General features: G+C 53.5%; 2 protein-coding genes across 6 annotated transcripts in view; one reads left to right on the top strand and one right to left on the bottom strand.

Annotated features, from left to right (window-relative positions):
• Nucleotides 863-12,872, top strand: IAH1 (isoamyl acetate-hydrolyzing esterase 1 homolog). 2 transcript variants are annotated; one of them, XM_003481289.4, is made up of 6 exons: nucleotides 863-1,004; nucleotides 2,428-2,480; nucleotides 6,158-6,306; nucleotides 8,436-8,597; nucleotides 10,750-10,871; nucleotides 12,157-12,872. In XM_003481289.4, exons 1-6 carry the CDS (start codon nucleotides 924-926, stop codon nucleotides 12,337-12,339), a joined length of 750 nt encoding a protein of 249 aa, XP_003481337.1. In that variant the 5' UTR covers nucleotides 863-923; the 3' UTR covers nucleotides 12,340-12,872. The 2 variants fall into 2 exon arrangements, with proteins under 2 accessions (XP_003481337.1, XP_005662805.1); XM_005662748.3 differs by having other exon boundaries at nucleotides 892-1,004; nucleotides 2,428-2,539.
• The window catches only part of ADAM17 (ADAM metallopeptidase domain 17), a 58,483-nt gene continuing 46,271 nt past the window's right edge, over nucleotides 12,651-24,862 (bottom strand). For 3 of the 4 annotated variants that reach the window (XM_021085854.1, XM_021085853.1, XM_021085855.1), the window contains 6 exons: nucleotides 20,093-20,227; nucleotides 18,505-18,635; nucleotides 17,675-17,753; nucleotides 16,563-16,651; nucleotides 15,128-15,178; nucleotides 12,651-14,435 (listed from right to left, as the gene is read on the bottom strand). In XM_021085854.1, the coding sequence (XP_020941513.1) occupies nucleotides 14,076-14,435; nucleotides 15,128-15,178; nucleotides 16,563-16,651; nucleotides 17,675-17,753; nucleotides 18,505-18,635; nucleotides 20,093-20,227 (845 nt within the window). In that variant the 3' untranslated portion in view covers nucleotides 12,651-14,075. 4 annotated transcript variants of the gene reach the window in all.

Genomic DNA, 24,862 nt, shown 5'->3' with positions numbered 1-24,862 from the left:
TCACTCTTGGTCTGATCACCCAGGACATCTGCTCAAATGCCTCCTCCTGGCAATTCCCTGGCCTGCCTTCAGCAACAACCCTGTCACCTGAGTTTAGCAAAGACTTATCCTACCTCTTAGGAGTGTTGCATTCCCCTGGCCCCTCAGCCTGCTCCCAGGCTGTAACCTCCACGTTTCTTTCTTGTTCTGGTTGTTTGGCCTAATCTCTCCCCCCACTGCCAAACCCCAGCATGCTGGTCCTCCCTGATGTCTACCTTACTGTCTTCAGCAAACGTCATGAGCTTTTCTTTAACTGGAGTCAGCGGTTGTGAAGGCTTTATTTTTTGCGTGACTAATGCATCCCTTGGAAAAACTTCCCCCCTTCTTTAGTCCCTGCCACTAGGGCCATTTGCTCAAACATTTGAACCCGCCTTCAGCGGCGGATGTTGGGTCTGGTGGTGGCGCCAATACGCCCTCCTTTCGGGGTTGGTTTCCACCCGGGTAACTGACAGGCGACGCTGGCCAGAGGACAAGGAGGGACAAGCAAGGCAGCCATGCGCCCCCAGCACCTCATGACTGGGGATAAATGAACAAAAAGCACGTGGCTCTGCTTGTGTAAACGGACAAAAATATGCTTTCCAAGAATCACCGGCTATCACACGCCTTAAAAATGACCAGTGCGTCGCCAAAAGAGCCCCTAAAGGGAGACTCGCGAAGAACAAGCACCTGGCGGAGACCAGCTATGCCCAGGCCTCGGCCTGCGCAGGCGCCTCCCCATCTCACCCAAGCCCAGGGGAGCCCCGCCTCCGGGCCTCTCGCCCCGCCCGGATATCAGGCCTGGCCCCGCCCCCCCGCCCCTCCCGGATATCCGGTATGGCCCCGCCCCTCCGCCGTTCGCCCCGGCCGGATATCCGGCTTGGCCCCGCCCCTCGGCCGCCGGGGCAATGGCGCTGTGCGAGGCGGTGGCGCGCGGGAGCTCCGGGTCCTGGCCTCGGGTGCTACTCTTCGGAGACTCCATCACCCAGGTACAGCCGCTCCGCCCTGTCCAGTCTGCGGATCCCGGTTGGGCCCCCATGTGGCCCAGTCTCTTGGGCGTCCTCGCCGCGCTCTCCGCGCCTGCGGCCGCCGCCAAGAGCCACGAGCCTGGCTTCTTCAGGGACTCCTGGCTCTCCTCTCCCCACCTGGCCGCCTTTCTCCCGCCTGTCACGAGGTCGTCGCGCCGCCTCCCTGCACCCCGCTTGCCCCAGCGGATGCTGCCCCGAGGCTGAGCGGGCCTGAGGCCGGCAGCGACTTCCCATGGCGCCGCCTCCAGCGCCCCTTGGTGACACCCGGGCGGTGGGTCCTTGCTAATTGTTTGTTGGTAGCTTCAGGGAGAGGGCGTGTTCAGGAGGGCGGCGTGGCATCTCAGCACTGGACACGTGTGTCATTTAGTCTTAGGGAGCCCTGCCTTACGGACGAGATGAAATGCAGGGAAGTTTAGGGACGGGTCCCAGGCCAGGTCCTGCGAGTGGCAAGGCTTGGGTTGGCTGCTCTTTGCTCTATGTCATTCCCCAGGGGGATTTCAGGAAGACCTGCTGCGAGCCAAGGCGCGTTGTTTTTATCCCAGTGTCTTCCTGATCCGTGGCCGTTGGCCTTTTCCCGTGAAACGTGTTTAGTCGCCCACAGCGCCAATGGTACTTTGTTCCCCAGGCGGACCTTTCCCAGGGGGTCACCTGCACAAACCAAGGTGGCAGGTGAAGCACTTCCTGCGCTTCTCCTACCGCCTGGTCCCTGCAGAAAACGTTTGCAACCAGTTGCCCCAGTGCTTGCTGGGGCGGAGCAGACTGATCTTGAATAAGATGCCTCCAAGATCACCCAAGATTGTCTCAACTGTTAAATCCAAATTAGATGTTCTTCCTTGAGGGAGTTCGTTTTAAAATTACCCTACCGTGGTGGTGTTTTGTTTTTTCTCCTTTTACTCACGGTCAGACATGACTTCCTAAGCCAGTTTTCTGTGTACCTGCCAATAATTGGTATCATTGTTTTTAGGCATCTAGGGCAGTGATGACTGTCCGCATTTTATGGGGGTGTATTTGAAAAGATGTTCACTCCCAGTTCTTTCATTAACTTCCGTAGTACTTCCTTCAACCACGGAAAGGTAGTGTGGATTCCCTTTCCTCACTGGTTTTATCTCTGCTCCCTAGATTTAAGTAGCTTTTCTAGGTAACAGTGACTCAATAAAGTCTCAGTAAAGTGCAGGTGACTGGCTCAAATCCACTTGACAGGGAAGACGACAACCCCTTACTCCCAGCGTTCTGCTGAGGTGTCGGTCTAGTAAGTCCCTGAAAGGATTTTCTTGGAGCACAGCAAGTGGTGAGGGGCCAGCACGCAGAGCCAAGGGGAAGCGGGGCTGCTGAGCACAAGGTCCTGAGTGCATCGCTGAGTCGTAACGGGCTTCTCTCTCTTCAGTTTTCTTTCCAGCAAGGTGGATGGGGAGCGTCCCTGGCTGACAGGCTGGTCAGGTGAGAAGGGTTTCTAGACGGATCCGGATCCCTGAGTGTTTGCTGATGGGGGAGAGAGAGTGAGTTTCAACCGTCAGTTCCCCCGTGGTTCCTCTTTACCAGCCTGTCCTACTCACTGTCTCCCTGGGGTTGGGGGAGGGAAGAGCCGCGCTCAGGTTCAGTTACAGCTTTTGCCACCGCCTGAAACCAGACCCCTAAAAGTTGTGGAAAATATATTAGGGGTTTGGTTCCCCCCAAAGGGCTATTCACTAAATATGACAGGTTCTTTTTCATTTATGGTGGATGATTTAAATAATTAGCAAGGAGCTCAATTGAAAGAATACAAAATATACTCTCAGACCTAAGGTGGCTTCCTTTTTTACATAGAGATCCCCCCCAATTTTCTTTATAAACTGTATCAGGAGTTCCTGCTGTGGCTCAGCGGGTGAATGATCCGGCCTGTCTCCGTGGCCTTGCCGGGTCAATCCCCTGCCCGGTGCAGTGGGTTAAGGATCTCGGTGTTGCTGCAGCTGTGGTGTAGGTCACAGATGTGCCTTGGATCCGATGCCTGGCCCAGGAACTTCCATTCATATGCTGCAGGTGTGACCATAAAAAGGAAAAAAAAGAAAATATATTTTAAGTTATTTCTAAATGTGAAATGTGTTTCAAAATGTCCTCACTTTCTCCTTGATCTTTATCCTCGAAACGAGAAAAAAACAAAAAGACCTTCCAGCTTTTTCTATTCTCAGATGTTGCTTTCTCTATTTAAACTGACTTGATCCAAAGCATGAGAGGATTTCTTTCCCCTGCTCTACAACAGGGTGTTATAACAGCTGACTTGAGTGACTACTTACCGGTGCCAGAGACGATTTAAAATACTTCGTGTTTATGGCCTCATTTAATCTTTACAACCGCCCTGTAATGCAGCGGTTTCTATTTCTCCTGCCCATGTTAGAGCTGAGAAAAATAAGGCGGAGAGAGGTGAATAACCAGCTCACACAACCAAGAAGTGTCAAGTGGCCTGGCCCCGGCCTGAGCGCCTGTGCCTCGGGACAGCACAGGCCCTGCCCTGTGTGGGAGGGTGAATAGGCTGGAGTGTGCTGCTCAATCCCCAGCCTGGTGCCTGGCACCTAAGAGGGGCTCATAAATACTAGTTTTTGCTTTGAGTAATCCAGTAACAGTCCCTTCACCTTTTCTGATCAAATAGCTTCTGAAAAGCTAAATAATTATTCAAATGGCCTAAAAAACTACAGACATTTCAGATGTTTCACCAATACATCAATATTTTATAAATATTTAATAGTTAATAGCTTAAAAATAGTTAATGATTTCAGGACTAAAATCTTGGCAGAATTGATAGTACAGGTATAATTTGCTAGAAGACTATTAGAAGCTATTTTTCAGAATTGAGAGTAATTATAAGATGAAGTTGCAGATAGCGTGTGGGCTGGTATGTTTTATTTAGTCACATTTTAAAGGCATCTTCTGGGCGGTTCTCTCGTGGCTCAGCAGGGTAAGAACCGACTAGTATTCATAGGATGCAGGTCCAGCCCCCTGCTCAGTGGGTTAAAGCATCTGGCGTTGCTGTGAGATCTCTTTTAGTTTAATCCTGTCTTTTTCTCATTTTCGCCTAAACTTAAATACCTGTTTTTAGCCAAGAATTCATGTAAAAGCCTTTCTCATTTTCCAGTTTTTTTAGCCTTTTGAATAACTTGGATTCCAGGGATTCTATTTTTCATCCAGAGAAATTCCCTCCCTTTCGGGAGGGAACCTTGGGCCTCACGAGCGGTTTTTTCCTGCCCTTTACTGAGCTCCTGCACTGTCTCTGGCCACTACGTGGTGGGTTGTTTTGGTTTTTGGCCACACACAGCACGCTAAGTTCACAGGCTGGGGACTGACCCAGTGACCCATGCCCAGCAGCACAGCAGTGACAAAGCCAGATCCTTGACCCACAAGGGAACTGCACTGTGTTCTTTTTTTTTCTTTGTCTTTTTAGGGCCACAGCTGAGGCATGTGGAGGTTCCCAGGCTAGAGGTCGAATCAGAGCTGCGGCTGCCGGCCGACGGCACAGCCACAGCAACTCGGGATCCTTAACCCACTGAGGGATCGAACCTCCTCCTCATGGACACTCATCGAGTTCGAAACCCACTGAGCCACAGTGGGAACTCCCTGCACTGCCTTCCGTTTCATCTTCCCCTAACCCAGCAGATGAGGCCTTGGAGTCCCCTCTCATCTGGGAGACCGAGGCTCAGGCCTCGTTGGCAGTTGACGCCGCTGAGATCCCGGCGCTGGCTGCTGACTGCAGACCTTGCCGAGTCCTGGCCGCACCACAGGGGCCTCGGGGAGGGGCCGTTCTCCTCCTGTCCTTAAGTGCTGTCGTGACGTCACCTTCGGAGGGCTGGAGGACAGAATTCTAGGGCGTTCCATTTCAAAGTATTCTACGCGAAGTCTTTAAAACGGCTAGTTGGCGTTTTGTAATCATTACACATAAAAACGCAAGAATCACACTTAAAGAAATGTGGCTGAAGTTTTTGTTGTTGTTCTAAGATGTATGCGTGCTGAGAGCTTTCAGAGTAGCCTCAAAGCGGAGCCCTCTCTGGCATCTGGCGCTTGGCCTGGTGTCCTGCAGGTTGTCACCGGTGCCCTGGCTTCTCTGCTTAGGTGCTTCCATGAAAGAATTTGAACCATATGCCAAAGGCAACCACATCACTTTACTAACCGTAAGCTGAACTCTGCGATTCATTAGGAAAAAAAAGGTTTTTTTTTCTTTTTAGGGTTGCACCTACAGCATATGGAAGTTCCCCAGCTAGGGGTTAAATTGGAGCTGCAGCTGCCGGCCTACACCACAGCCACAGCCATGCCAATGCCAGGTCCTTAACCCACTGAGCGAGGCCAGGGATCCAACCCGCATCCTCATGGACACTAGTCGGGTTCTTAACCCAGTGAGCCACAAGGGGAACTCCCCGGGGAAGAAAAATTTCAGTGGACGATGTGAAACCTCTACAAGCATACCCAAGGTCACAGCTCCTAATGTTGGAGCTGGCATAACAATCCAGGCAACCAGCTCATTCTCCCTGGTTGGTATTTTCCGTGTCTCACCCACCCAGCGCTGTGACCCAAATCATGTGTTTTTAAGGAATACAATGCCTGTTGATGAACGGTTTTAAACAAACACAAGTGATACGTATCTACTGAAACTACTGAGTCAGACCCATTGGGTGATGGTGATGTGTCACTGTGGTTTGTCACCTGCAGCAAAGGTACCCACTATGGGGGGGGGGGGTGGCATGAGAAATCTTTACCTCTTCTCAACGTTGCTGTGAACTTAAAACTCTTATTAAACTGTAACGGCACAGTCTATCCATGGATGCCACTCTAGCTCGAGCTTATTAGCGACTTTCTACGTAAGCTCCTTGGCACTGTAAACTCCATTTCTACAGGAGATCAGCTGTAGGCTAAGTCATAGCCCCTGAGTCTTCGTCACTCATAACCTCTCCCATCGGGGAATGGGTGGAGGTACCCGTGTCCTAAAACGATGCAGGAAGACGTGCTTCAGCTGTGCCCCTGCTCTGCTCTTCCGAAGTGGAGGCTGGGCGGCGTCAGGGCCCCGAGCACACCCTCCCTCACTAAAGGTTGGCTGCTGGGGACCAGAAACAGTTCTTGGCCCACAACTCATCTTTAAACATGTTTTGTTTCAGAAAATGCGATGTTTTGAACCGTGGGTTTTCAGGTTACAATACCAGATGGGCCAACATTATCCTTCCAAGACTCCTCAGGAACGGGGACGGTTCGGACAGCCCCGTCGCAGTCACGGTCTTCTTTGGTGCCAATGACAGTGCGCTAAAAGGTAACGGCATCTTGTTTTCCTAGTTGTCTTTCCACCGCTTGTGTTACAGCGGACTTGAGGGGACGCTCGTTATTCCTTTGATTACTTATCTCCCGGGAGGTAAAGTTCTGCCAAATTGAAAATGAGTTCTCCCGGTTTACTCGGGGGCGATGCTTCTACCTTTAACGTGAGCGATTTTCGCTGCCGACTTTTTTCTGGCTGCCTGGGTTGTTGGCAGATGGACAGTTGCCAGCACTCCAGTGTTTGTCAGAGTCCATTCGCGCTGGGCTAAGGTTTTCACGTTCCTTGCCCGCTAGTAGATGCGCTTGGCAGCAGAGGGCTCAGATTCCGCACCCTGCAGTGAGTCCCGCTGATGGAGAAGGTCGCTCGGGGCAGCTGCGCTCTGGCCCAGGCACAGGCTTGACTCCTGGCCGCTGGGAAAGGGTTTGAACAGGAGATGTGTCTCCGTATCTTTTGAAAGAACTGCTGCTGTCACTAGAGGAAAAGCTGGCCGGGCACAGGCCTCTCGTCCCTTTCTGCCCGTGAAGGCGAGCCCTGTGCTGGGCTTCACTGAGGAGAAGCGAAGCGCAGGCAGCTTCCAGGTTTCTCCCGTGCTCCCTCCCCGCAGCAGCGCCAGGTCTGCGGTTAACAGGTTGACAGGCACACGGTTAACAGGTTAACAGGCCTCCCGGGTGGGGCTGGGGAGAAAGGAGCGGCGGCAGCTGCCAGCTGGGAGGCCGTAAAGGACAGGTGTTGCAGAGGCCGTCAGCTCTGTGGAAAAGTCAGTTCTTCTCATTTACACAAAACTAGGAAAGAAAATGTTTTTAAAAGGGTAGATTTTTATCAAATTTAGGACAAGGAAACCCACTTTCTAACTATCAAAACAATGGAAGGAATTGCAAAGGAGAATAGGCTTATGACATAAAATAGCCTATGTCAAAAAAAAACCATTAAAAAGAAAATAACACATTAAGGAAAATATCTGCAAAAATATGTAGAAATCAGTAAGAAAATCAACTCCAGTTTAAAAAATAGGTAAAGGTAGGAACAGATACTTCACAACAGGAGAAATTTAATAGCCACTAATTTATTAGAAAATGTGTAAAAACTTACAAAATGAAAATTGAAATAGAATTTTAGTTTTTTGACTCAAATCAGTGGTTTTCAGTAGAACCACCTTGCGCTGACAGTGCAGAGTGAAACGGGCGCTCTTAAATTACTGGGGGGAGAACTCGCCGTCTTTCCCGAAAGCTGCTTGACCACTTGCACCGAGAGATTTCCGTCATCTGGAAATCCAGCCTGAGGAGACACTCGGCCGCGCAGCCAGCCTGTGCCAGGTCGTCTCTGTGCCTTGACAAGAGCGGGACACGGGCACGCCGCGGGGTGAGGAGACAGCATGAATCGAGAACTGTTCGTGGTCACAGAAACGCTCACAGTGTTATTTGGAAAAAGCACGGTGCGGCAGTCCACCTGCAGTGTGACCTTTTTTGTGCAGTGCACGTATCTCCGTGGAAGACGGGACACAAGTACCACCCAGGGCCTGGGGTTTCTCTGGCTGGTAGGACCGTGCGGGGGGCTTTGTTCTTCTCCTAAACTGTACTCACGTGGGGTTTGCAGATGGCCTGCAAGCAGCCTTGGACACTCAGGCCTGAGCCCATCTAGAGCTGGTCCCTTGCAGTGACAAGAGTGTATCTCATTTAGTGCCAGTTTCCTGTGGCGGGCGCCTTCGCCCAGGCCCTCACGCACTTTGCTGATTGAATTTCCAAAGCAACCCGAGGAAGTCGACCCTATCGTCGTCCTCATGCTGCCGGGGAGGAAACAGGGGCATAAAGAGGCCAAGCGCTGTGCAAGGGCCTGTGGCTGGTCAGTGGCGATGCCAGCCTAGACCCTGGCCCGTCTCCCTCCGCCGCCCGGTCTTACTCCTGTAGGAATTTAGCCTAAACAGCGACCCCGCGACCCTGGCGGGGAACAGACTGGCGTGGGTGCAAGGCCCGGAGCCCGCGCCTTTGGCATCTGTGCGCTTGACTCCGCCCTTCTGGCCCCTGGTGCTAGACAGCGCGGTGAGTGGCACGCACCGTGAGTGTGCAGGGAGCTGGCATCACAGACCACCCCGCGGCCTTGGGCTGAAGTGTCCTCGTCCCTCCCCGCAGACGAGAATCCCAAGCAGCACGTCCCGCTGGCGGAGTTCGCGGCCAACCTGAAGAGCATGGTGCAGCAGCTGCGGGCCGCGGGCGTGCCAGCCGCCGGCCTGGTCCTCATCACGCCGCCCCCGCTCTGCGAGGCGGCCTGGGAGCAGGAGTGCCTCCGGCAAGGTCAGCACCCCCTGGCGGGCAGCGGGGGAGGGGGGCAGCCGGCCTCCAGCCCCGGGCTGGCGCCCTTAGGGCCTGGGATTCGTGCCAGGGGCCTCGGGTCAGCAGGAGTTGCGGTGCAGCCCCCGTGACGTCCTGCCTGAGAACTTGCCCTGGAGCAGGGATTCTCGCAGGGCGAGTCCCCGCTGGGGGAGCCAGCCGGGCCTGCTCGTTGCTGCCCTTGCACTTGCCCGCCCCGAGGTGCACACGCAGCCACTGACCTTCAGGCTGAGCAGCCAGACGAGCCACCGAGCGCGCGCACTTCGAAGGGACACCCACGGGTGGGGGAGCTTCCTGGCTTCCCCGCCCCCAGCAGGGCCACCTCCCACCCGCCGCAGCGCAGAGGACCCGCCACGTCCGGGAAGGGGGGGGCGGGGGCAGGAGCCCTGGGAGGCAGCCCCCTGCTCACAGCACCGCGCTTCTGCCGCGTTACCACGGGAGGCATTTATGTCCCGGCAAACTCTTCGTCTCTGCACCTTTCCGTGCTGTGCCAGGGCCTGGCGGGAGTCTCCGGGTACGGAAATGACAGCTGCCGGTTGGGCTGGTGAGGGAGCGAGGCCAGCTGTCTTCAGATGCTTGAACGGTGGCGCTGTCACAGAAAGGTCCGAATGCCCTGCTGTTAGCTCCAGAGGGCGAGGGGGGCCCCCCGACCCAGGGGGCATCAAAGGCGACTTGGGGCGTTTCACCCGGCATCAGGGATCCTCTGTGAGCTAGGAAGTCATGACAGGAAACGTCTGGGCAGAGGTGCCAGCCAGGGCTCAGTGCTGCTCACCGTGCAGCCCGCAGTCGATTCAGGGCATGAAACTGAGTTACACTGTTTTAATGGCCTGGAGTAGTCTAGAAGAATCTGTCACCTAGACTGCAGTAGGCGTGTGTCTTGTGAGACCGTCTGGCCCGTGGATGTGGTACTGAGTGTGGAGTGAAAGGTTTCTCACTCTAGCTGTAGCCCGGTGCCCACCCATCAGCCCCCGCTTGGCTCTCCTGTGGTCCAAGACGAGCAGACCCGCATTGCCTGCAACGCGGTCGAGATGCAGATTTGGGACTCATCCTAGACCTGCGGAAGCGGGGCTCCAGGGGTGGAGCTGGGTGCGCCCTGCAGGTGGTTCTGCCCACCCCAGGCCTTGGGGACCCGGAGCTCCTGGTAGGGGGGTGGGACTGTCCCACTGGCTACAGCAGATAGTTTTAATTGGCCCACAGCCAGGCTCATGGTTTACAGATGGTCTGTGGCTGCTTTTGTTGTGGTGGTGGCGGATTTGGCTTTTTAGAGCCACACCAGCAGCATATGGAGGTTCCTAGGCCAGTGGTTGAATCAGAGCTACAGCTGCCAGCCTACATCACAGCCCACAGCAATGCCAGATCCTTAACCCACTGCGTGAGGCCAGGGATCGAACCTGTATCTTCATGGATGCTGGTCAGATTCATTTCCAGTGCACCACGACAGGAACTCGTTGTCTGTGACTACTTTTGTGCTGTGACGGCAAGGTTGACCAGTTAGTTGTCTGCAAAACCTCAGTGCCTGTGGTCCAGCCCTTTGCAAAGAAAGGTTGCTGCCCCCCCCCCCACCCCCAGGCCAGCCTGAATGACCTCTGTGGTCCTGTCCAGCTCTCACTTTCTCTGGTTGAATGTCTGCAAGTGACTTTTCCACATATGGCAGTGGCTTCTCATTATATATAAAAACTCAGAGCTGGGGTTCCCGCTGTGGTGCAGGGGGTCAAGGGTCCAGTGTTGAGTAAGAGTCATGGATTCGATCCCTGGCCTGGGAACTTCCTTATGCCTCAGGTGTAGCCAGACAACAACAACAAAACCCAGTAAGTCGGGGACTCGGCCCAGCATCCATCTCGAACGTAGCCCTTATAGCCACCAGCCCGACTTCACTGCACTCCCGCCGGGCCGGCAGCTCCCCAGCCTTTCCTGCCTCTGCGTGCCCTTGGTGGCTCCCTCATCCCCGCCATCCTTGGTCCTGTGCTAGGTGGAGCTGCACGCTGCTGACCTTTGAGGCCCGTCCCCGGGACTGGCCCACTGCGCTCTGTGAGCCGTGCCTGGTACCTGAACCGAGAAACCCTGCAGGCAGTAGCACTTGTCGGAAGACCACCTGGCTCTTCTCTCTTCTCAACAGGTTCCAAGTTAAACCGCCTGAACGCGGTAGTTGGTGAATATGCCAGAGCCTGTGTACAAGTAGCCCAAGACTGTGGGACTGATGCCCTTGACCTGTGGACCCTGATGCAGAAGGACAATCAGGTACGGTGGCTTGCTCGGTCCAGCTGAGATGAGCGGGGTCACAGAGGTGCCCCAGCTGTGCGCCTTGTGCCTGGAGCACCTCGGTGGTAAGAGTTGTCCCTTTCACCAGTTGAACAGAAAAATCAGGTGGAGGGGAGGAGCCAGGGGCTCCAGGACGGCCTGGTTCCTCACCCACATGCAGCAGCTGGCATCAGACTCGGAGCCCCTGACAGGAGCTGCAGGTAGTGACATGAATGGGAGAAAATGGCTCATAATTGAGAACATCCAGGCCGAGTTCATAAGGTGGACTGGGGGCAAGTTAAAAGTTGTCACAAGCCGAACGATGAATTTGAGGTAGGGTGAAGTTCTACCTTAGCTAAAATTCGAGTTTTGAGATACACAGTTGTGTTTTCAAGTCAGAAAGCCCATTTACACGCGTAAGAGGTAAAAAGCCGTCTCCACGCAGAACGGCACAGCCACCCAGGAAGCGAGCAGGACGGGAAGCCCAGGTACGTGAAACAGACTCCCGTGGGACCCAGCGGGCCTGCCAGAGAAATGCCCACGGTGTCCTGCCTTCCTCCGGAGGGGGGCCCAGGTCAGGAGCAGCCTCGGCCACTGCAGGGCTGAGGGCGACCGCAGCCAGGGCCCTGGCTGTGTCTGGGTTAAGCTTCCCCCCGAGACGGTTTGGGAAACGGTGCCGCCAGAGAAGAGGCGACCGTGAGCTGGAAGTCCTCCTGGACTGGACGTGGTGCGGGGCTCGAACCGGGAGGGTCTTAGAGACCCTCTCATCTCACCCGGCAGAGAGGAGCAAACCAATGCCCAGGAGACACGAATCCCCGCCTGTACGAGTTTCTGGCGGGACTGGGCGCAGCCCGGGGGAGGGAGAGGCCTTCCCCAGGGGAGAAGGGCCTGGGCGGTCAGGGGGCCTGAGGTCAGGGCGCGGGGCTCCTGGTCGGACGGTTCCACTTCTTGTCATCCAGTAATGTGGCCATCAATTCAAAACCTAGATGAAGTCAAACACAGTTTGACCCACGGGGCCCTGAGCTCTTTTCACTGCGCTGATTCCCTTCCTGGACCATATTCACTCATTAAGGCTCGTCTTCCCTCGAGGGCCTGGAAGGCTGCGTCAGCTCAGGCGCTTGCAGCAGCGTGAGGTTCCGTGTGGCTCCATCTGTCACACGCAGGTCACCCGCGCCTAGGCCGTGGGAGCAGCTGACCCGATGCTGCCGCACCGGAAGCCTGATGGTCGGGGCGGCCTGGCAGGGAGCCTGGCACCCACGCTTAACGGCATTCTCTTCCCCCACAGGACTTCTCTTCCTATTTGTCAGATGGACTGCATCTGTCACCAAAAGGAAACGAGTTTGTGTTCTCCCATCTTTGGCCTCTGATAGAGAAGAAAGTCTCTTCCCTGCCTCTGCGGTTCCCTTACTGGCGAGACGTAGCAGAAGCCACGCCCGAGCGAAGTCTCCTGGGGGGAGGAGACCAGTAGGCCCAGACCACCAGTTCCCACGGTGGCTCCACAGAACAGCCGTCACCGGTGCAGAGAGACCCTGGGATAAGCCGTCAGAGCGCACGGTCTTCCTCAGGTTTACACTTTGCTCCTGACTCGGGAGCAAACGTCATTAGCACCTGCCACCAAGACTAATAAAAGCATTCGCACTTTTCAGGAAAGCGTTGTAGCTGGGGCGCTGTGTTTTGATAATCGATGTGTATTGATGGATGCAGGTGTTATCAGTGCCACAGCTACAGCACACACCCTGAGCAGCTTGTTACTTCTATAAATGGAAAACCAGTAGACCATTTCTTTAAAAAGTCGCAATTTTATATTAAAAAAGTCGTTTTTCTTACATTCAGCTCAGAACCATTTCACTCATTCACCCACACACCCCACTCACCTTACGTCATATTCCAAAAGTATAACTAAGTATGAGAATATTAGGCCCAGTTAAAAGCCAGCAAATACCACAAGGTGTAAGTTCAAGTATTAGTGTAACAGGTATCTGCGTAACAATCGTCCTTAGGGGATAAAAAAAAAAGGTGATTTGTCACAGGTTTGGTGGATTGGTTGACTGCCCTCGAAGCTTACAAGTTACCTGTTAAGGGGTGCTGGCTGGTGAGCACACTGCAGTCCTTAGCAGGGGAAAAAGCTTTTGAAACCAGAACTCAGCCGGATGGTTTTTATCCCTCGCGCAGGGCGCGCAGACGGTGCTGAAGCACGCGAGCCAGAAGGTCTAGGGTCTAGGGACCAATGGTCTGAGGACAGAGCCCCGGCCAGCGCCTCGCACCCTGTTCGCCTGGCAAGCGCGCCCAACCGCACGCACCGTCTGGGCCACTAGTGTTTGCGAAGAGGCGACCGTCCTCCTGTTCTGAAGGGTTGAGGTTTTGTGGATGGCGGGTTTTTTAGGAGCGTGGCAGCCGTAGAGAGACAGGAAGATACTTACAAAACCCAGAAAAACTGCCCAGCTAGGTATGGCCCTAAACAGTTAATCAGCAGGATTCTGTCAATTCATGTGGCTATAATTTATAATCTTTACTATAAAGCTAGATTGTTTTAATTCTAGAAATTAGAAATTCTGAACATTTAGAAACAGGAAGAAACATTAACCCAGTTTATTCCTAAATTCAGATGTGTGGTCTCCCTTCTGCTCTAAGTTCTAGGCAATACCTCGAACCTGAACCCACCTTTGGCGGGAACGTAGAACCGGGTTCTGCATCAGAAAGCAGATTTGGTTACATTACGCCCTCGGACTTTATTTTACCTGAAGGCAAGAAATCCATCTATTCTGTGTTCCAGTTATCCTCGCAGGAAACTGATGAAATGCCTCTTTGTGTTCACTGGATCGTTACAGTGTCTTAAAAACATGATCACCTCCACAATCAGTGCTGTTCTCAATATAAAGGTAATTTACAAAAACGTAAATAGTCATAACATAATCCAGCTGTGGTTTCTGCTTCTGCACCACAGGTTGAAGGATATTTTAAAGATCAAAAGACTAAAACCTGAAGGCCTCAAAGTAAGCTAGATTCGCCTTACCTCTTCAAAGGAAAAGGGCTACCCACACAGTCTCACGGAGGTGGAGGAAGTCCAAACTCATGACCAGCATCTGCTGGGAAGTCACTTCCTTTTTTCTCCCAAATCTTCACAAGATCTCCGCAGTGATCTGAGGTCAAATCTATAAAAATATCCTGCACGCCAAGTCCGAGAGCTCCGGACGCAGCCCTGAACTAGCACTCCGTTTCCTTGCTGTCAACGCGACTCTGGCGCTGCAGCTTAAAGGACGAGGCCTTTTCACTTCTCGTGACCGGATGGTCCGTGAGATCCTCAAATGACTTGGCGGCGGCACTGCTGTTGGGGAAAGGGTCCTTCTCGAAGCCGTCCTCGTCCACGTGCGAGTCCGTGCTGGGGTCCTCCTGGATGGTGTCCATCCGCTGGTGGTCCAGTTTTGGAGCCACGGGCACCGAAGGCGCAGAGGGCAGCACGGGGCCGGGCTGTAGGGGCTGCAGGCGGCCTGGGGTCTGGGGCGCAGGAAAGGGCTTGATGATGCGAACGGATGCTGAATCCATGCTGCTTAGCATCTCCACGTTCTGGAAAGACAGGGCAGATTCTGATGAACCCTAGCTCCGACCTCGGCCCCCAGACAGACCCACACGGCGCCCTGGCCCCTGCGCTAGGGAGGCACCGGGCGAGGCGCCTCAACCCAGAAGTGACTCCAACAGCTTTCTGGGGTTTTTTTGCTTTTTAGGGCCACACCCACGGCAGCACATGGACGCTCCCAGGCTAGGGGTTGAATCCACAGCCACGGCACGCAGATTCAAGCTGCATCTGCAACCTACACCACAGCTCACGGCAATGCCAGATCCTTAACCCACTGAGCGAGGCCCAGGGAGCAAACCCGCATCCTCAGGGATACTACTTGGATTCGTTTCTGCGGCGCCACAATGGAAACTCCTCCAGCAGCTTTCAGGGCCTGACAACTCTCCGAGGAACCGGGAGAAACTCGTAAGAAACAAGCTATCAAGTTAAGACCCCAAGACAGGAAAAGCCCTGAAACGCTGAAGTCCGCGCTGAGCACGCTCGGCGCTGGGGGCGGGCAGAGCAGCTCCTCTGCTGCTCCGTCCAGCGACGGACACGAGTTCCTTGTCAGCGTCGTGAGAGTCATTTAAGCTCCAGCCTAGACCCTTCCTGCTGCAGCGCGGTGGGAAGGCTGGGAAGGGCGGCTGAGGGCAGGTCTCAGAAGGCAACTGAGAGGGACCGTTTCTGCGTGGGGTCTACTCACGCTGGGGTGCAGCAGAGACAGGGATTCGTACTGCTTATCCAGCTTCTTATCCTACAAGAGAAAGCGGGACAGTTAATGCTCCTCCTGGTGGGACGTGAAGAGCGGACCTAGAGCTCGAGTCGCAGAAAGCGGGAGCCGGTCCAGATGAGAACGCACTTCACCTCGAGCTTAAGGGTTCTGCCAGAAGCATCTCCTGTGCCCTTGAAGGAGCTCAGGTTTTAGGCCTAAAGTAAGAACAGGCCAGGCTGTAAGCGCTGCTTCTCTGAGAGAGGACCCGGGGCCAGGCACCGCCCGCCCTGCATGCCCATGAAGGCAGCCGTGGGGCCCTGCTGGGCTCCGGCCTCAAACCGCCAGGCGGGCCGCAGCCTCCTCTCCCCGACCTTTGCCGGAACTTCTACGGCCCAGTTTCTTGGCGGTCCCGACATCACACTCGTAGGGAGGGCTGAACACACAGTCTGTGCCTGGGGCTGACACCTAACAGGCGGCACCAAGCCTGGGGATGGGCCTGGCTTCCAGCCTGGCTGCTCTGAGCCAGGCCCCGGCCCTGCCTCCCGTCGGCAACTCTGCTCAGACATCAAGGGCCCGCCTCGCGGTCCTCGACCACAACCTGCACTAAAGACAAAGGCGGCCTGACTCTCAGGTAAGAGCAACCGTAATGGATGCCACGTCACCCGTCTACGCTTCAGCCGTGACCCCTTAGCGGAGAGGCTCCCCCTGCGCCACCAGGCCCACCGCCCCGAGGGAGAGCGGTCGGCCGAGGGCAGCAGCGAGGGGGCAGGTACAGAGGCTGGGCGAGCTCTCCCTCGGGGCGCGAAGCCCGGAGTTCCAGGAACAGGCCTGGAAGCCAGGGTCTCATGTCCTCGTCTCGACACAGCAGCGAAAGCCTCGCTTTCCCACAGAAACACGGGGAATGGATTTATAAGACAATTTCTGGAAAAAGGCCCCCAATGTTTAACTGTTGTTTGTCAAAGCTCATTCCTTGCTCATTGTCGTTTCTTGCTCATTCTGAACGAGAAAAAGGACGGCTGCTCGGCCCGTCGGTCACCCGGAAGGAGCGGAGCCCCGGCGAGGCCGTCTGCCCGGGACGAGGGCAGCCCGAGCGCGCGGGCGGGGAGGCTGCGCTCGCCGGGGTCCCCGACAAGCCCCGCGAGAGCGTCTGCGCAGCGGCGCAAACTGCCTCAGCAGTGACACAGGAGGACACGACGTCCACACCCCGCAAGCGCGACTCCTTTCAGGACGCCAGTTGGCCTTTCCACGAAATACGCCTTCCCGGAGAGAACGCGCACAAGGCCCATTGATACGGCAGGTCAGGTCTTCCTAAGAACCGATTTCATCTTTCCCGAAGGTTCTACGGCTGGCGCTGCTGCCAAGTTTAATGAAGTGTTGCATTAGGAGAAACCCTGGCGGGTCACAGACGGACAAGAGGGCAGCTTACCACGCAGTGGACGAGGATGCTGACGGGGATCCAGAGCATCAGGGAGAACACCAGGACGGAGCCCACGATGTTGTCTGCCAGGAACTTCCCTGAGAAGGACGCAGCCGTGAGCGCCTGACCCGGGGCTTCCAGGCGGCACGGCAGATGCTCCTCCACAGGACCCCGCCACGCGGCAGACCTGGCCGCCACCCCTGCGCGGCAGGGCGCTGTCCCCGGACAGGCCCCGTGTGCTGGGGCCAAGGACAGACCGCGGTGCAGGGGGCGGCGCTCAAGGAGACAGGGCCACTGCTATCTGGGCAGCACTGCTCTTGTGGCCAAACTCGAAATTGTGAACCCCAGAGGACACAGTACGTCCTGGCTTCTGCAAAATCGGAGGCCCAGTTTTATTTTTATTAACTTCTCACCACGCCCGAGGCATGGAGAAGTTCCCTAGCCAGGGACGGAACCTGAGCCACAGCTGTAACCAGAGCTGCAGCAGCCACAACACAGGATCCTTAACCCACTGTGCCATGAAGGGACTCCCGAGGCCCACTTTTAAATAAATGACTCTTACATCAGGCGGGATTCAGATTTACATTCTACAGCACTGAAGCACACTCAGGCTGTCATGTGTTCATTTTTTACTAAAAAAGCCAATATTTTTACCTCCCTTGTCTGAAAATTTGCGCATCCACGATACACAGGGGGCAGACCTATAATGAGTCCATTTTTTAAGCCAACAGAGTTATTTCAAAACAAAAGCAGTGGGAGTTCCCACTGTGGCTCAGCCGTTACAAAACCGACTAGTATCCATGAGGATGCAGGTTCGATCCTTAGCCTCGCTTAGTGGGGTAAGGATCCAGCGTTGCCATGAGCTTCAGTGTAGGTCGCAGATGTGGCTCAGATCCAGCAAATGCATTGCTGCGGCTGTGCTGTAGGCTGGCAGCTGCAGCTCCAATCCAACCCCTAGCCTGAGAACCTCCATAGGCCGCAGGTGCGGCCCTAAACCCCCCCACCGCCCCCCCAAAAGCAGTGACGCTTGCCATGTTCTACTGCAGGGTTAGAGCCTGTCAGTCTGGAACCACGTGTCTAATGTCGTGCGTGAAATCGGCTCCTTCTAAGCAGGCGCCTACCGAAAGTATTGATGCTCAGCTTGTCAATGAACTCCCAGAACCGCTCGATGACGTCCTGCACTCGCTTCTCACACTTGCCCTGCGGACAGAAGGCGCCATCAGCCTCGCGGCAGCGCGTCGCGAACAACCCCACTTTACCCGAATCATGAACAGGAGAAGGGCTCGTCTCCGACACAGGGTCATGGGTACTTAACAGCGGTCACAATTAGTCCATTTTTACACATGAATTTCAAGTTATTAGAAGACAACACTCAAGAAAACCAGTTTGTAGGAGTTCCCTGGTCACCTAGTGGTCAAGGACTCAGCATTGTCACTGCTGTGGCGCAGGTTTGATCCCTGGCCTGGGCACGGCCAAAGAGAAAAAAAAGAACCGCCCGGAGCAGTCTCCCAAGCCCTTTAATCGCTCTCCCGTGACCACGCAGGAAAAAAATCACGTTTCTAGGGGAGCAGGAGGGTCTGATATAGGCGGGTGAAGCCGCCGGTAGGTCTTCCTACCCACCCAGCACCTGTTCCAAAACATGTGATTCTGCCACATCAGTGAATTTTATAATTGGCCTAGAACAGCACATAAGTATGACTCACTGCCTGAAACGAACCAACTTGACCACAAAGTGCCCCCCAGGTCCTGCGAAGGCCCCTGAGAGCACGGGGTCCTCCCCTGCGTGGTCACACCCACACACACTTAACTAGACTCACACGACAACAAGCAGCCGTCTGACACGGCAGCATCTGTGTTCTTATTTCCTTCCATTTGCAAAATCAAGTATTTATAACATAAAAACGCGCCATCTGGCTGCTGCGGAAGCAGCTGTACATAAACAGATACTCACATTCATGTCACAAAATCCTACTGTACAGGGCTTCCCCTTCCTCAAAAACAAGTTCTTCTGTTCGGCGTCCACGTAGGGCAGGCAACGGCCCGAGGGGGCCCGGCAGCACACCTTGCACGAGTGGTCGGTTTCTGAAACAGAGCGCGGAGCTCAGACACACGCGCCCCCGCCCGCTCCCACGGGGAAGGACTCGCATTCGGTGTTTATTCCCAGAGCTCAGGTGGCCCAGATGTTTCCCCAGCCCCGCCCCAGGAGTAACTTTTTTGCCATTTCTTGAGCCACTCCCAAGGCGTATGGAGGTTCCCAGGCTAGGGGTCGCATCGGAGCTGTAGCCGCCAGCCTATGCCACAGCCACAGCAACTCGGGATCTGAGCCACATCTGTGACCTACACACATCTGTGACCAACACCGGATCCTTAACCCACTGAGCAAGGCCCAGGATCGAACCCGCAACCTCATGGTTCCTAGTCAGATTCGTTAACCACCGAGCCACGACAGGAACTCCATAGTAACTTCTGAGCTCAGACTCCTTAGCGTCTGTGACCTACACCACAGCTCATGGCAACGCTCGATCCTTATCCCACTGAGCAACGTCAGGGATCAAACCCGCATCTTCACGGATGCCAGTCCGGTTCCCACCATTGAGGCACAGTGGGAACTCCAAAGTCCATACTTACTCTCTTAAGCAACATCGAAATCCACCGGAACACAAAAACAAGCAAAACTTCTTTATTTATTCGTTTACTTATTTTGACCAAGTCCACAGCACGTGGAAGTGCTCGGGTCAGGGATCAAACCCGCGCTGCAACAGCAACCCAAGCCACAGCAGTGACAATGCCGGATCTTTAACCCACTGAGCCATCAGGGAACAAACCACTTTGAAAGGAAAATATACACCTTTCTACCATTCGTTCATGTATCAAGCATTTCCCGGGCATTTACTATGCACCCTTCCAGGTACCCCAAGCTCCTGCCACTCACTCAACAAGTTATTTGACACTTACTGTGTGTTACTCAGAAGAGCCACTTACTCCACTGTATGGATTCTAAGTTCCCAACCCAAGGGTTTGGACTTCTGGGATTTTTGTTTGGAAAGCAAGGGAACTCCCTCTGAGGTAGGAGGGAGCTCAGAGCCCAGCCAGTCTCTCAGGCCCCTCCTCAGACCCAGGGGCTCCGAACAGAGTGCGGAAAGCTGAGGACAAGTGTCAGGGAAGCCAGCATGATGTCCCCAACCATCGCTAAGAGAGGGCCTTGCCCCGGGCATCCAGCAGGGAGCGGAGGACAGCAGGCCCAGTGAACATCTTTGGGTGAGATCCGAGGGGAGCACGATTCACGGCCAGTAGGATGCAGACAGCATGCAGGACACGAGGGGACGAGGGTGGGGGGACCTCCCCCCAATGCTCTTCTACCCCACCCCCACGCCGCCTCCTGGCCTGAAAACCCACCCGGGAGGGAGACCGAGAGGGCAGCGTTCATGACAACCGTGAGGGGCCAGGATGGGAACCCAGGGGTCCGCCTCCACCCCCCCCCCACCGCCGTCCTCGGCCCTTGGCCCAGCCGGGCGGACACAGGCTGGAGCCGTGCTCACCGTTACACGCGCAGGACTCCAGCCGCTGCTCCCGCTCGCAGAAGGGCACGCACTTGCCGTCCTTGCACCTGCCCAGGTCCAGGCACACCGTGTCGTCCTCGGCGTTTCCCGGAGGGGGGCACTCACTGCTGTTACCTGCGGGCGCGGAGAGCACACGGGCACGCGTCACCCGCCACCAGCTTCAAGGGACGGTGGCACCGATGCTCACAACAGAGGGCACCTTGCCTGGAGAAGAGCAAGACTTGTCCCGCAGGGTGAAGGTGGCCGAAGCCTGGCCACCAGCCCTGGCTCCCGCCCGGGTGTCTGCTCGGGCCCCAGGCCTCGCCCCCGGCATCCTGCCCTCGCTTTTCACTGTGGAAGGCGGCATACAGGAAAAGGACTGTCCAGAATAAACCAGAGGCCTGTGCGCCATCACGCCACTAAAATGCAGGCTCCCTAGGGAGGCTCCACCGCAACACGTCTCCCAACCCAGGCGCCCACCCCCGCGGCCCCCTCCACCTCTTCCATCTCTTCCTCACCTCAGAACCTTCATGTTCTTGTTTCCACGCCTTTTTCTTTTTGTCTTTTTAGGGCCGCACCCACAGCATATGGAGGTTCTCAGGCTGGGGTCAAATCTGCACTACAGCTGCCGGCCTACACCACAGCCACAGCAATGTCAAATCCGAGCCGCATCTGTGACCTACCACAGCTCACGGCAACGCTGGGTCCTTAACCTACTGAGTGAGGCCAGGGATCGAACCTGCATCCTCATGGATACTAGTCAGATTCGTTTCTGCTGTGCCAGGACAGAAACCCATTATGGGTGCTGGGCATTCACAGTGTTCAAAGCAAGCTCTGGAAAAAGCACAGCGAGTTCAGTAAAGGTTTACAGGCTGTACTGTTATCCTCTTTCCTGCTGCCCTCAGCAGATACGAAAAAAAAAAAAAGAGTATGTATGAACATTTGTTCTTAAAAGACCAGCATCAGAGTATGAGACACACAGGAAAATAGTTAAAACACAGCATCACCTAAGGTGCTCAAAGCTGACCGTGCTCAGGAGCCCCCTCGGATGCTGCAACAGAGCGCTGGGCCCTGTCCCCAGACCTGCCGGAGCAGGAGCCCTGAGCAGGGGACCCAGTGTTTCCACCTCTAACAAGATCCTAGGTGATGCTGCTGCTACTTTGTATAAAGTATCAAGGGAATAAAAGGTTGTTTGATAAGGAGTATCTTTTTTCAGACTGTTTTACTAATTTTAAAAGAAAACATCTGTCTATTATTACAATAAAGACAAACACTGAGCACAGCTAGAAAATATTTTCTAAAGCTTGACTGAGATATTTAGGCTCCCTAATAGTTAGCAAATTAACATGATACTGACAGCTCTCAGAATGTAAGAATCATAAGTAACATAAAATGCCCATTTAAAAGCTGAAGGAAGGAGTTCCGTCATGGCACAGTGGAAACAACTCCAACTAGGAACCATGAGGTTGTGGGTTCGATCCCTGGTCTCACTCAGTGGGTTAAGGATTTGGTGTGGCCACGAGCTGTGGTATAAGTTGCAGACGAGGCTTGGATCTGGTGTTGCTGTGGCTGTGGTGCAGGCCGGCACCACACCACACCACACCAGCTATGGTGTAGCTCCAATTCGACCCCCAGCCTGGGAACTTCCATATGCCGTGGGTGCAGCCCTAAAAAGCCAAAAAATAATAAACAAATAAATGTTGAAGAAAGAATCAAAATGAAATAAAACCTCACATCCACTAGGATGGCTACAACCAAAAGGACAATAACAAGTGCTGATAAGGATGTGGAGAAACTAGACCCCTCACACACGATGGGAGGAATGTAAAATGGTACAGCCACTTTGGAAAGCCGCCTGGCCGTTCCTCAAGGGATTAAAGACTCACACTATGACCTGGCAGTCCTACAACTAGATACATACAAGGAAGCAAAAATATACGTCCACACAAAAACATGCACACAAATCTTCACAGTGGCATTATTCACAGCAGCCAAAAAGTGGCAACAATCCAAAATCCATCAATTAACGAATGAATACAAAATGCAGTATTTCCGTACAATGGAATGTATTCAGCAATCAAAATAAATGGACTGATTCATGCTACACCATGGATAAGCCCTGAAAACAGTATTCTGAGTGAAAGAAGCCCACACACTGATGATTCTATTTGTATGAAATGTCCCCATGAGGCAAATCCAGAGAGATGGAAAGTGGGTTAGTGGCTGCCTGGAACTAGGGGTTGAGGAGATTCAAAACGCTAGCTAGCTAAAGGGCGCAGGCTCTCTTTGAGGTGATGATAACTGGTAGGTGAATGCACAAGTGAGTTCTGAACCCCTGATCTGTACACTTTAAATGAGCAGATGGTATAATGTATTAATTACATCTCAATAAAGCTGTTTCAAAAAATCGAACCAAGACTAAAGGATACCGAAATGAGAAAAACATAAATGGGAGAGATACACCACACAAACAGGAACAATGACAACGACGGCAACAAAAAACTGGGGTAGCAAACTGAGTATTAAAGCAATTTAAAAGAAATCGCGAGGATCAAAAAGGAACATTATAAAAAAAAGGACCATTACAAACCGGTGAAGGAACAGCACATCAAGAAGAGGCAGAGCAAATGCCCATGTGTGTACCTAATAATATCACTTGGAAATGTTTTCCCCTTTTTTGGCCACCCCAAGGCATATGGAGTTCGCAGGCCAGGGGTCAGATCCCAGCCACAGCTGTGACCTACACTGCCGCTGTGGCACCGAGGGATCATTCAACCCGTGCTGGGCCAGGGAGCAACCCTGCTGCAGAGACGGTGCTGACCCCATTACGCCTCAGCAAGAACGCCTCGCTCAGACGTTTTTTAAAAGAACAACTGAAGGAACTACAGAGAATATCAATAATCAACACTGACAGAAAAGATTAGCTCCAGATAAAGTCCTAAATATAAAAGGTAAAATTATACGTTAATAGAAGCAGCTGTAGAAAATGTCTCTAACCACCTACAACTCAAAAAATAAACACACATACGCACAACAAAATGACAGATTTGATCCAAGTGGAAGGTTTCTGTCTCAAAAAGGACAACAGACAGGAGGAAGGAACACGCACTGTTTAAACCAAATGGATTATCACACAAGAACGTTTCTGAATCAATAAGAGCAAAAATGAAACCCAATTTTAAAAAACAGACCAAATAAATGAACTAGCTATTCACAAACAGCTATCATATATGAGGAGATGTTCCCCCAAAAATGTAAATGAGAGTAAGAAATCACTTTACATTCATCAGACTGGCAAAAAAATAAGAGCCAGATAACACAGTGCGTTGGCAAGGACATCCAAATACAGAGACCTTGACCCACGGAGGGTGGCGCTGACAAACTGTTGTAGAGACCCCTGGAGCGCCTCCCTCCGGGACTAAGCAGGTCCACTCCTCCGCACGCGCCTCCCAAAAGAGCTGCAGGAGCACGTCGGCTGTAGTCCTAGGGACGTGCGGGAGGAAGGCGAGCCAAGCGGCTACACGGTTAACCACACGGAGGGCCGTCATGAAAAAATCTACGCACGGAGTTCCCGGCGTGGCCCAGTGGTTAACCAATCCAACTAGGAACCATGAGGTTGCTGGTTCGATCTCTGGCCTTGCTCAGTGGGTTGAGGATCCGGCGTTGCCGTGAGCTGTGGTGTAGGTCACAGACACGGCTCGGATCCCGCGTTGCTGTGGCTCTGGCGGAGGCCGGCGGCTACAGCTCCGATTAGACCCCTAACCCGGGAACTTCCATATGCTGTGAGTGCGGCCCTGGAACAGACCAAAAAAACAAAAACAAAAAAAATCTACGAACAACAAATGCTGGAGAGGGTGTGGAGAAAAGTGAACCCTCCTACACTACTGGTGGGAATGTAAGCTGGTGCAGCCACTATGGAAAATCATTAGAAGTTCCTCAGAAAAACAGAATTGCTACGTGATCCAGCAATCCCACTCCTGGGCATATATCTGAACAAAACTTTCATTCAAAAAGATCCATGCACCCCTATGATCACTGCAACACTATTCACAACAGCCAAGATACAGAAACAACCTCAATGTCCATTGAGAGATGAACCTATCTATGAAAGAGACACAGACTCACATAGAGAACAGACTTGCAGTCGCTGGCGGGGGGCGGTGGGGGTGGGGTGGGAGTTTGGGGCGAGCAGACGCAAAGTAGTACTACATCCAGGATGGATAAACACCGAGGTCCTACTGTAGAGCACAGGGAACTATACTCAATATCTTGGGATAAACCATAATGGAAAAGAATATTTAAAAAATGTATGTATGTGTATAACTGAGTCACTCTGCGATACAGCAGAAATTAATGCAATATGTAAATCAACTACACTTTATTTTTTTTTAATGTGCAATAGGAAATACAGCTGTAAAAACATGGTACTAGAGTTCCCGCTGTGGCACAGTGGGTTAAGATTCCGACTGCAGCAGCTCTGGTCACACCGGAAGGGCAGGTTCCATCCCTGTCCTGGCGTGGTGGGTTAAAGGACCTGGTGTTACCGAAGCTTTAACAGTCACAGCTGAGGCTCAGATTCAATCCCCGGCCCAGGAATTTACATATGCCGTGGGTGCAGCCATAAATATTAAAAGACAAAACAAAAAAAGAAACATAGGGTATTGCGTTAAAACAGATCTAAGGTAGAATATCAATTTGGCACATTTAAAACACATGTATACACAAAATAACATTTTTCCAAGGAGACACACTTATCTAGGCAAATATTAA

Source organism: Sus scrofa, chromosome 3 (assembly GCF_000003025.6).
Source record: "Sus scrofa isolate TJ Tabasco breed Duroc chromosome 3, Sscrofa11.1, whole genome shotgun sequence".
Classification (NCBI taxonomy): domain Eukaryota; kingdom Metazoa; phylum Chordata; class Mammalia; order Artiodactyla; family Suidae; genus Sus; species Sus scrofa.
The sequence above is the reverse complement of the archived record's forward strand: the minus strand, read 5'-3'. Positions and strand labels throughout refer to the sequence as shown.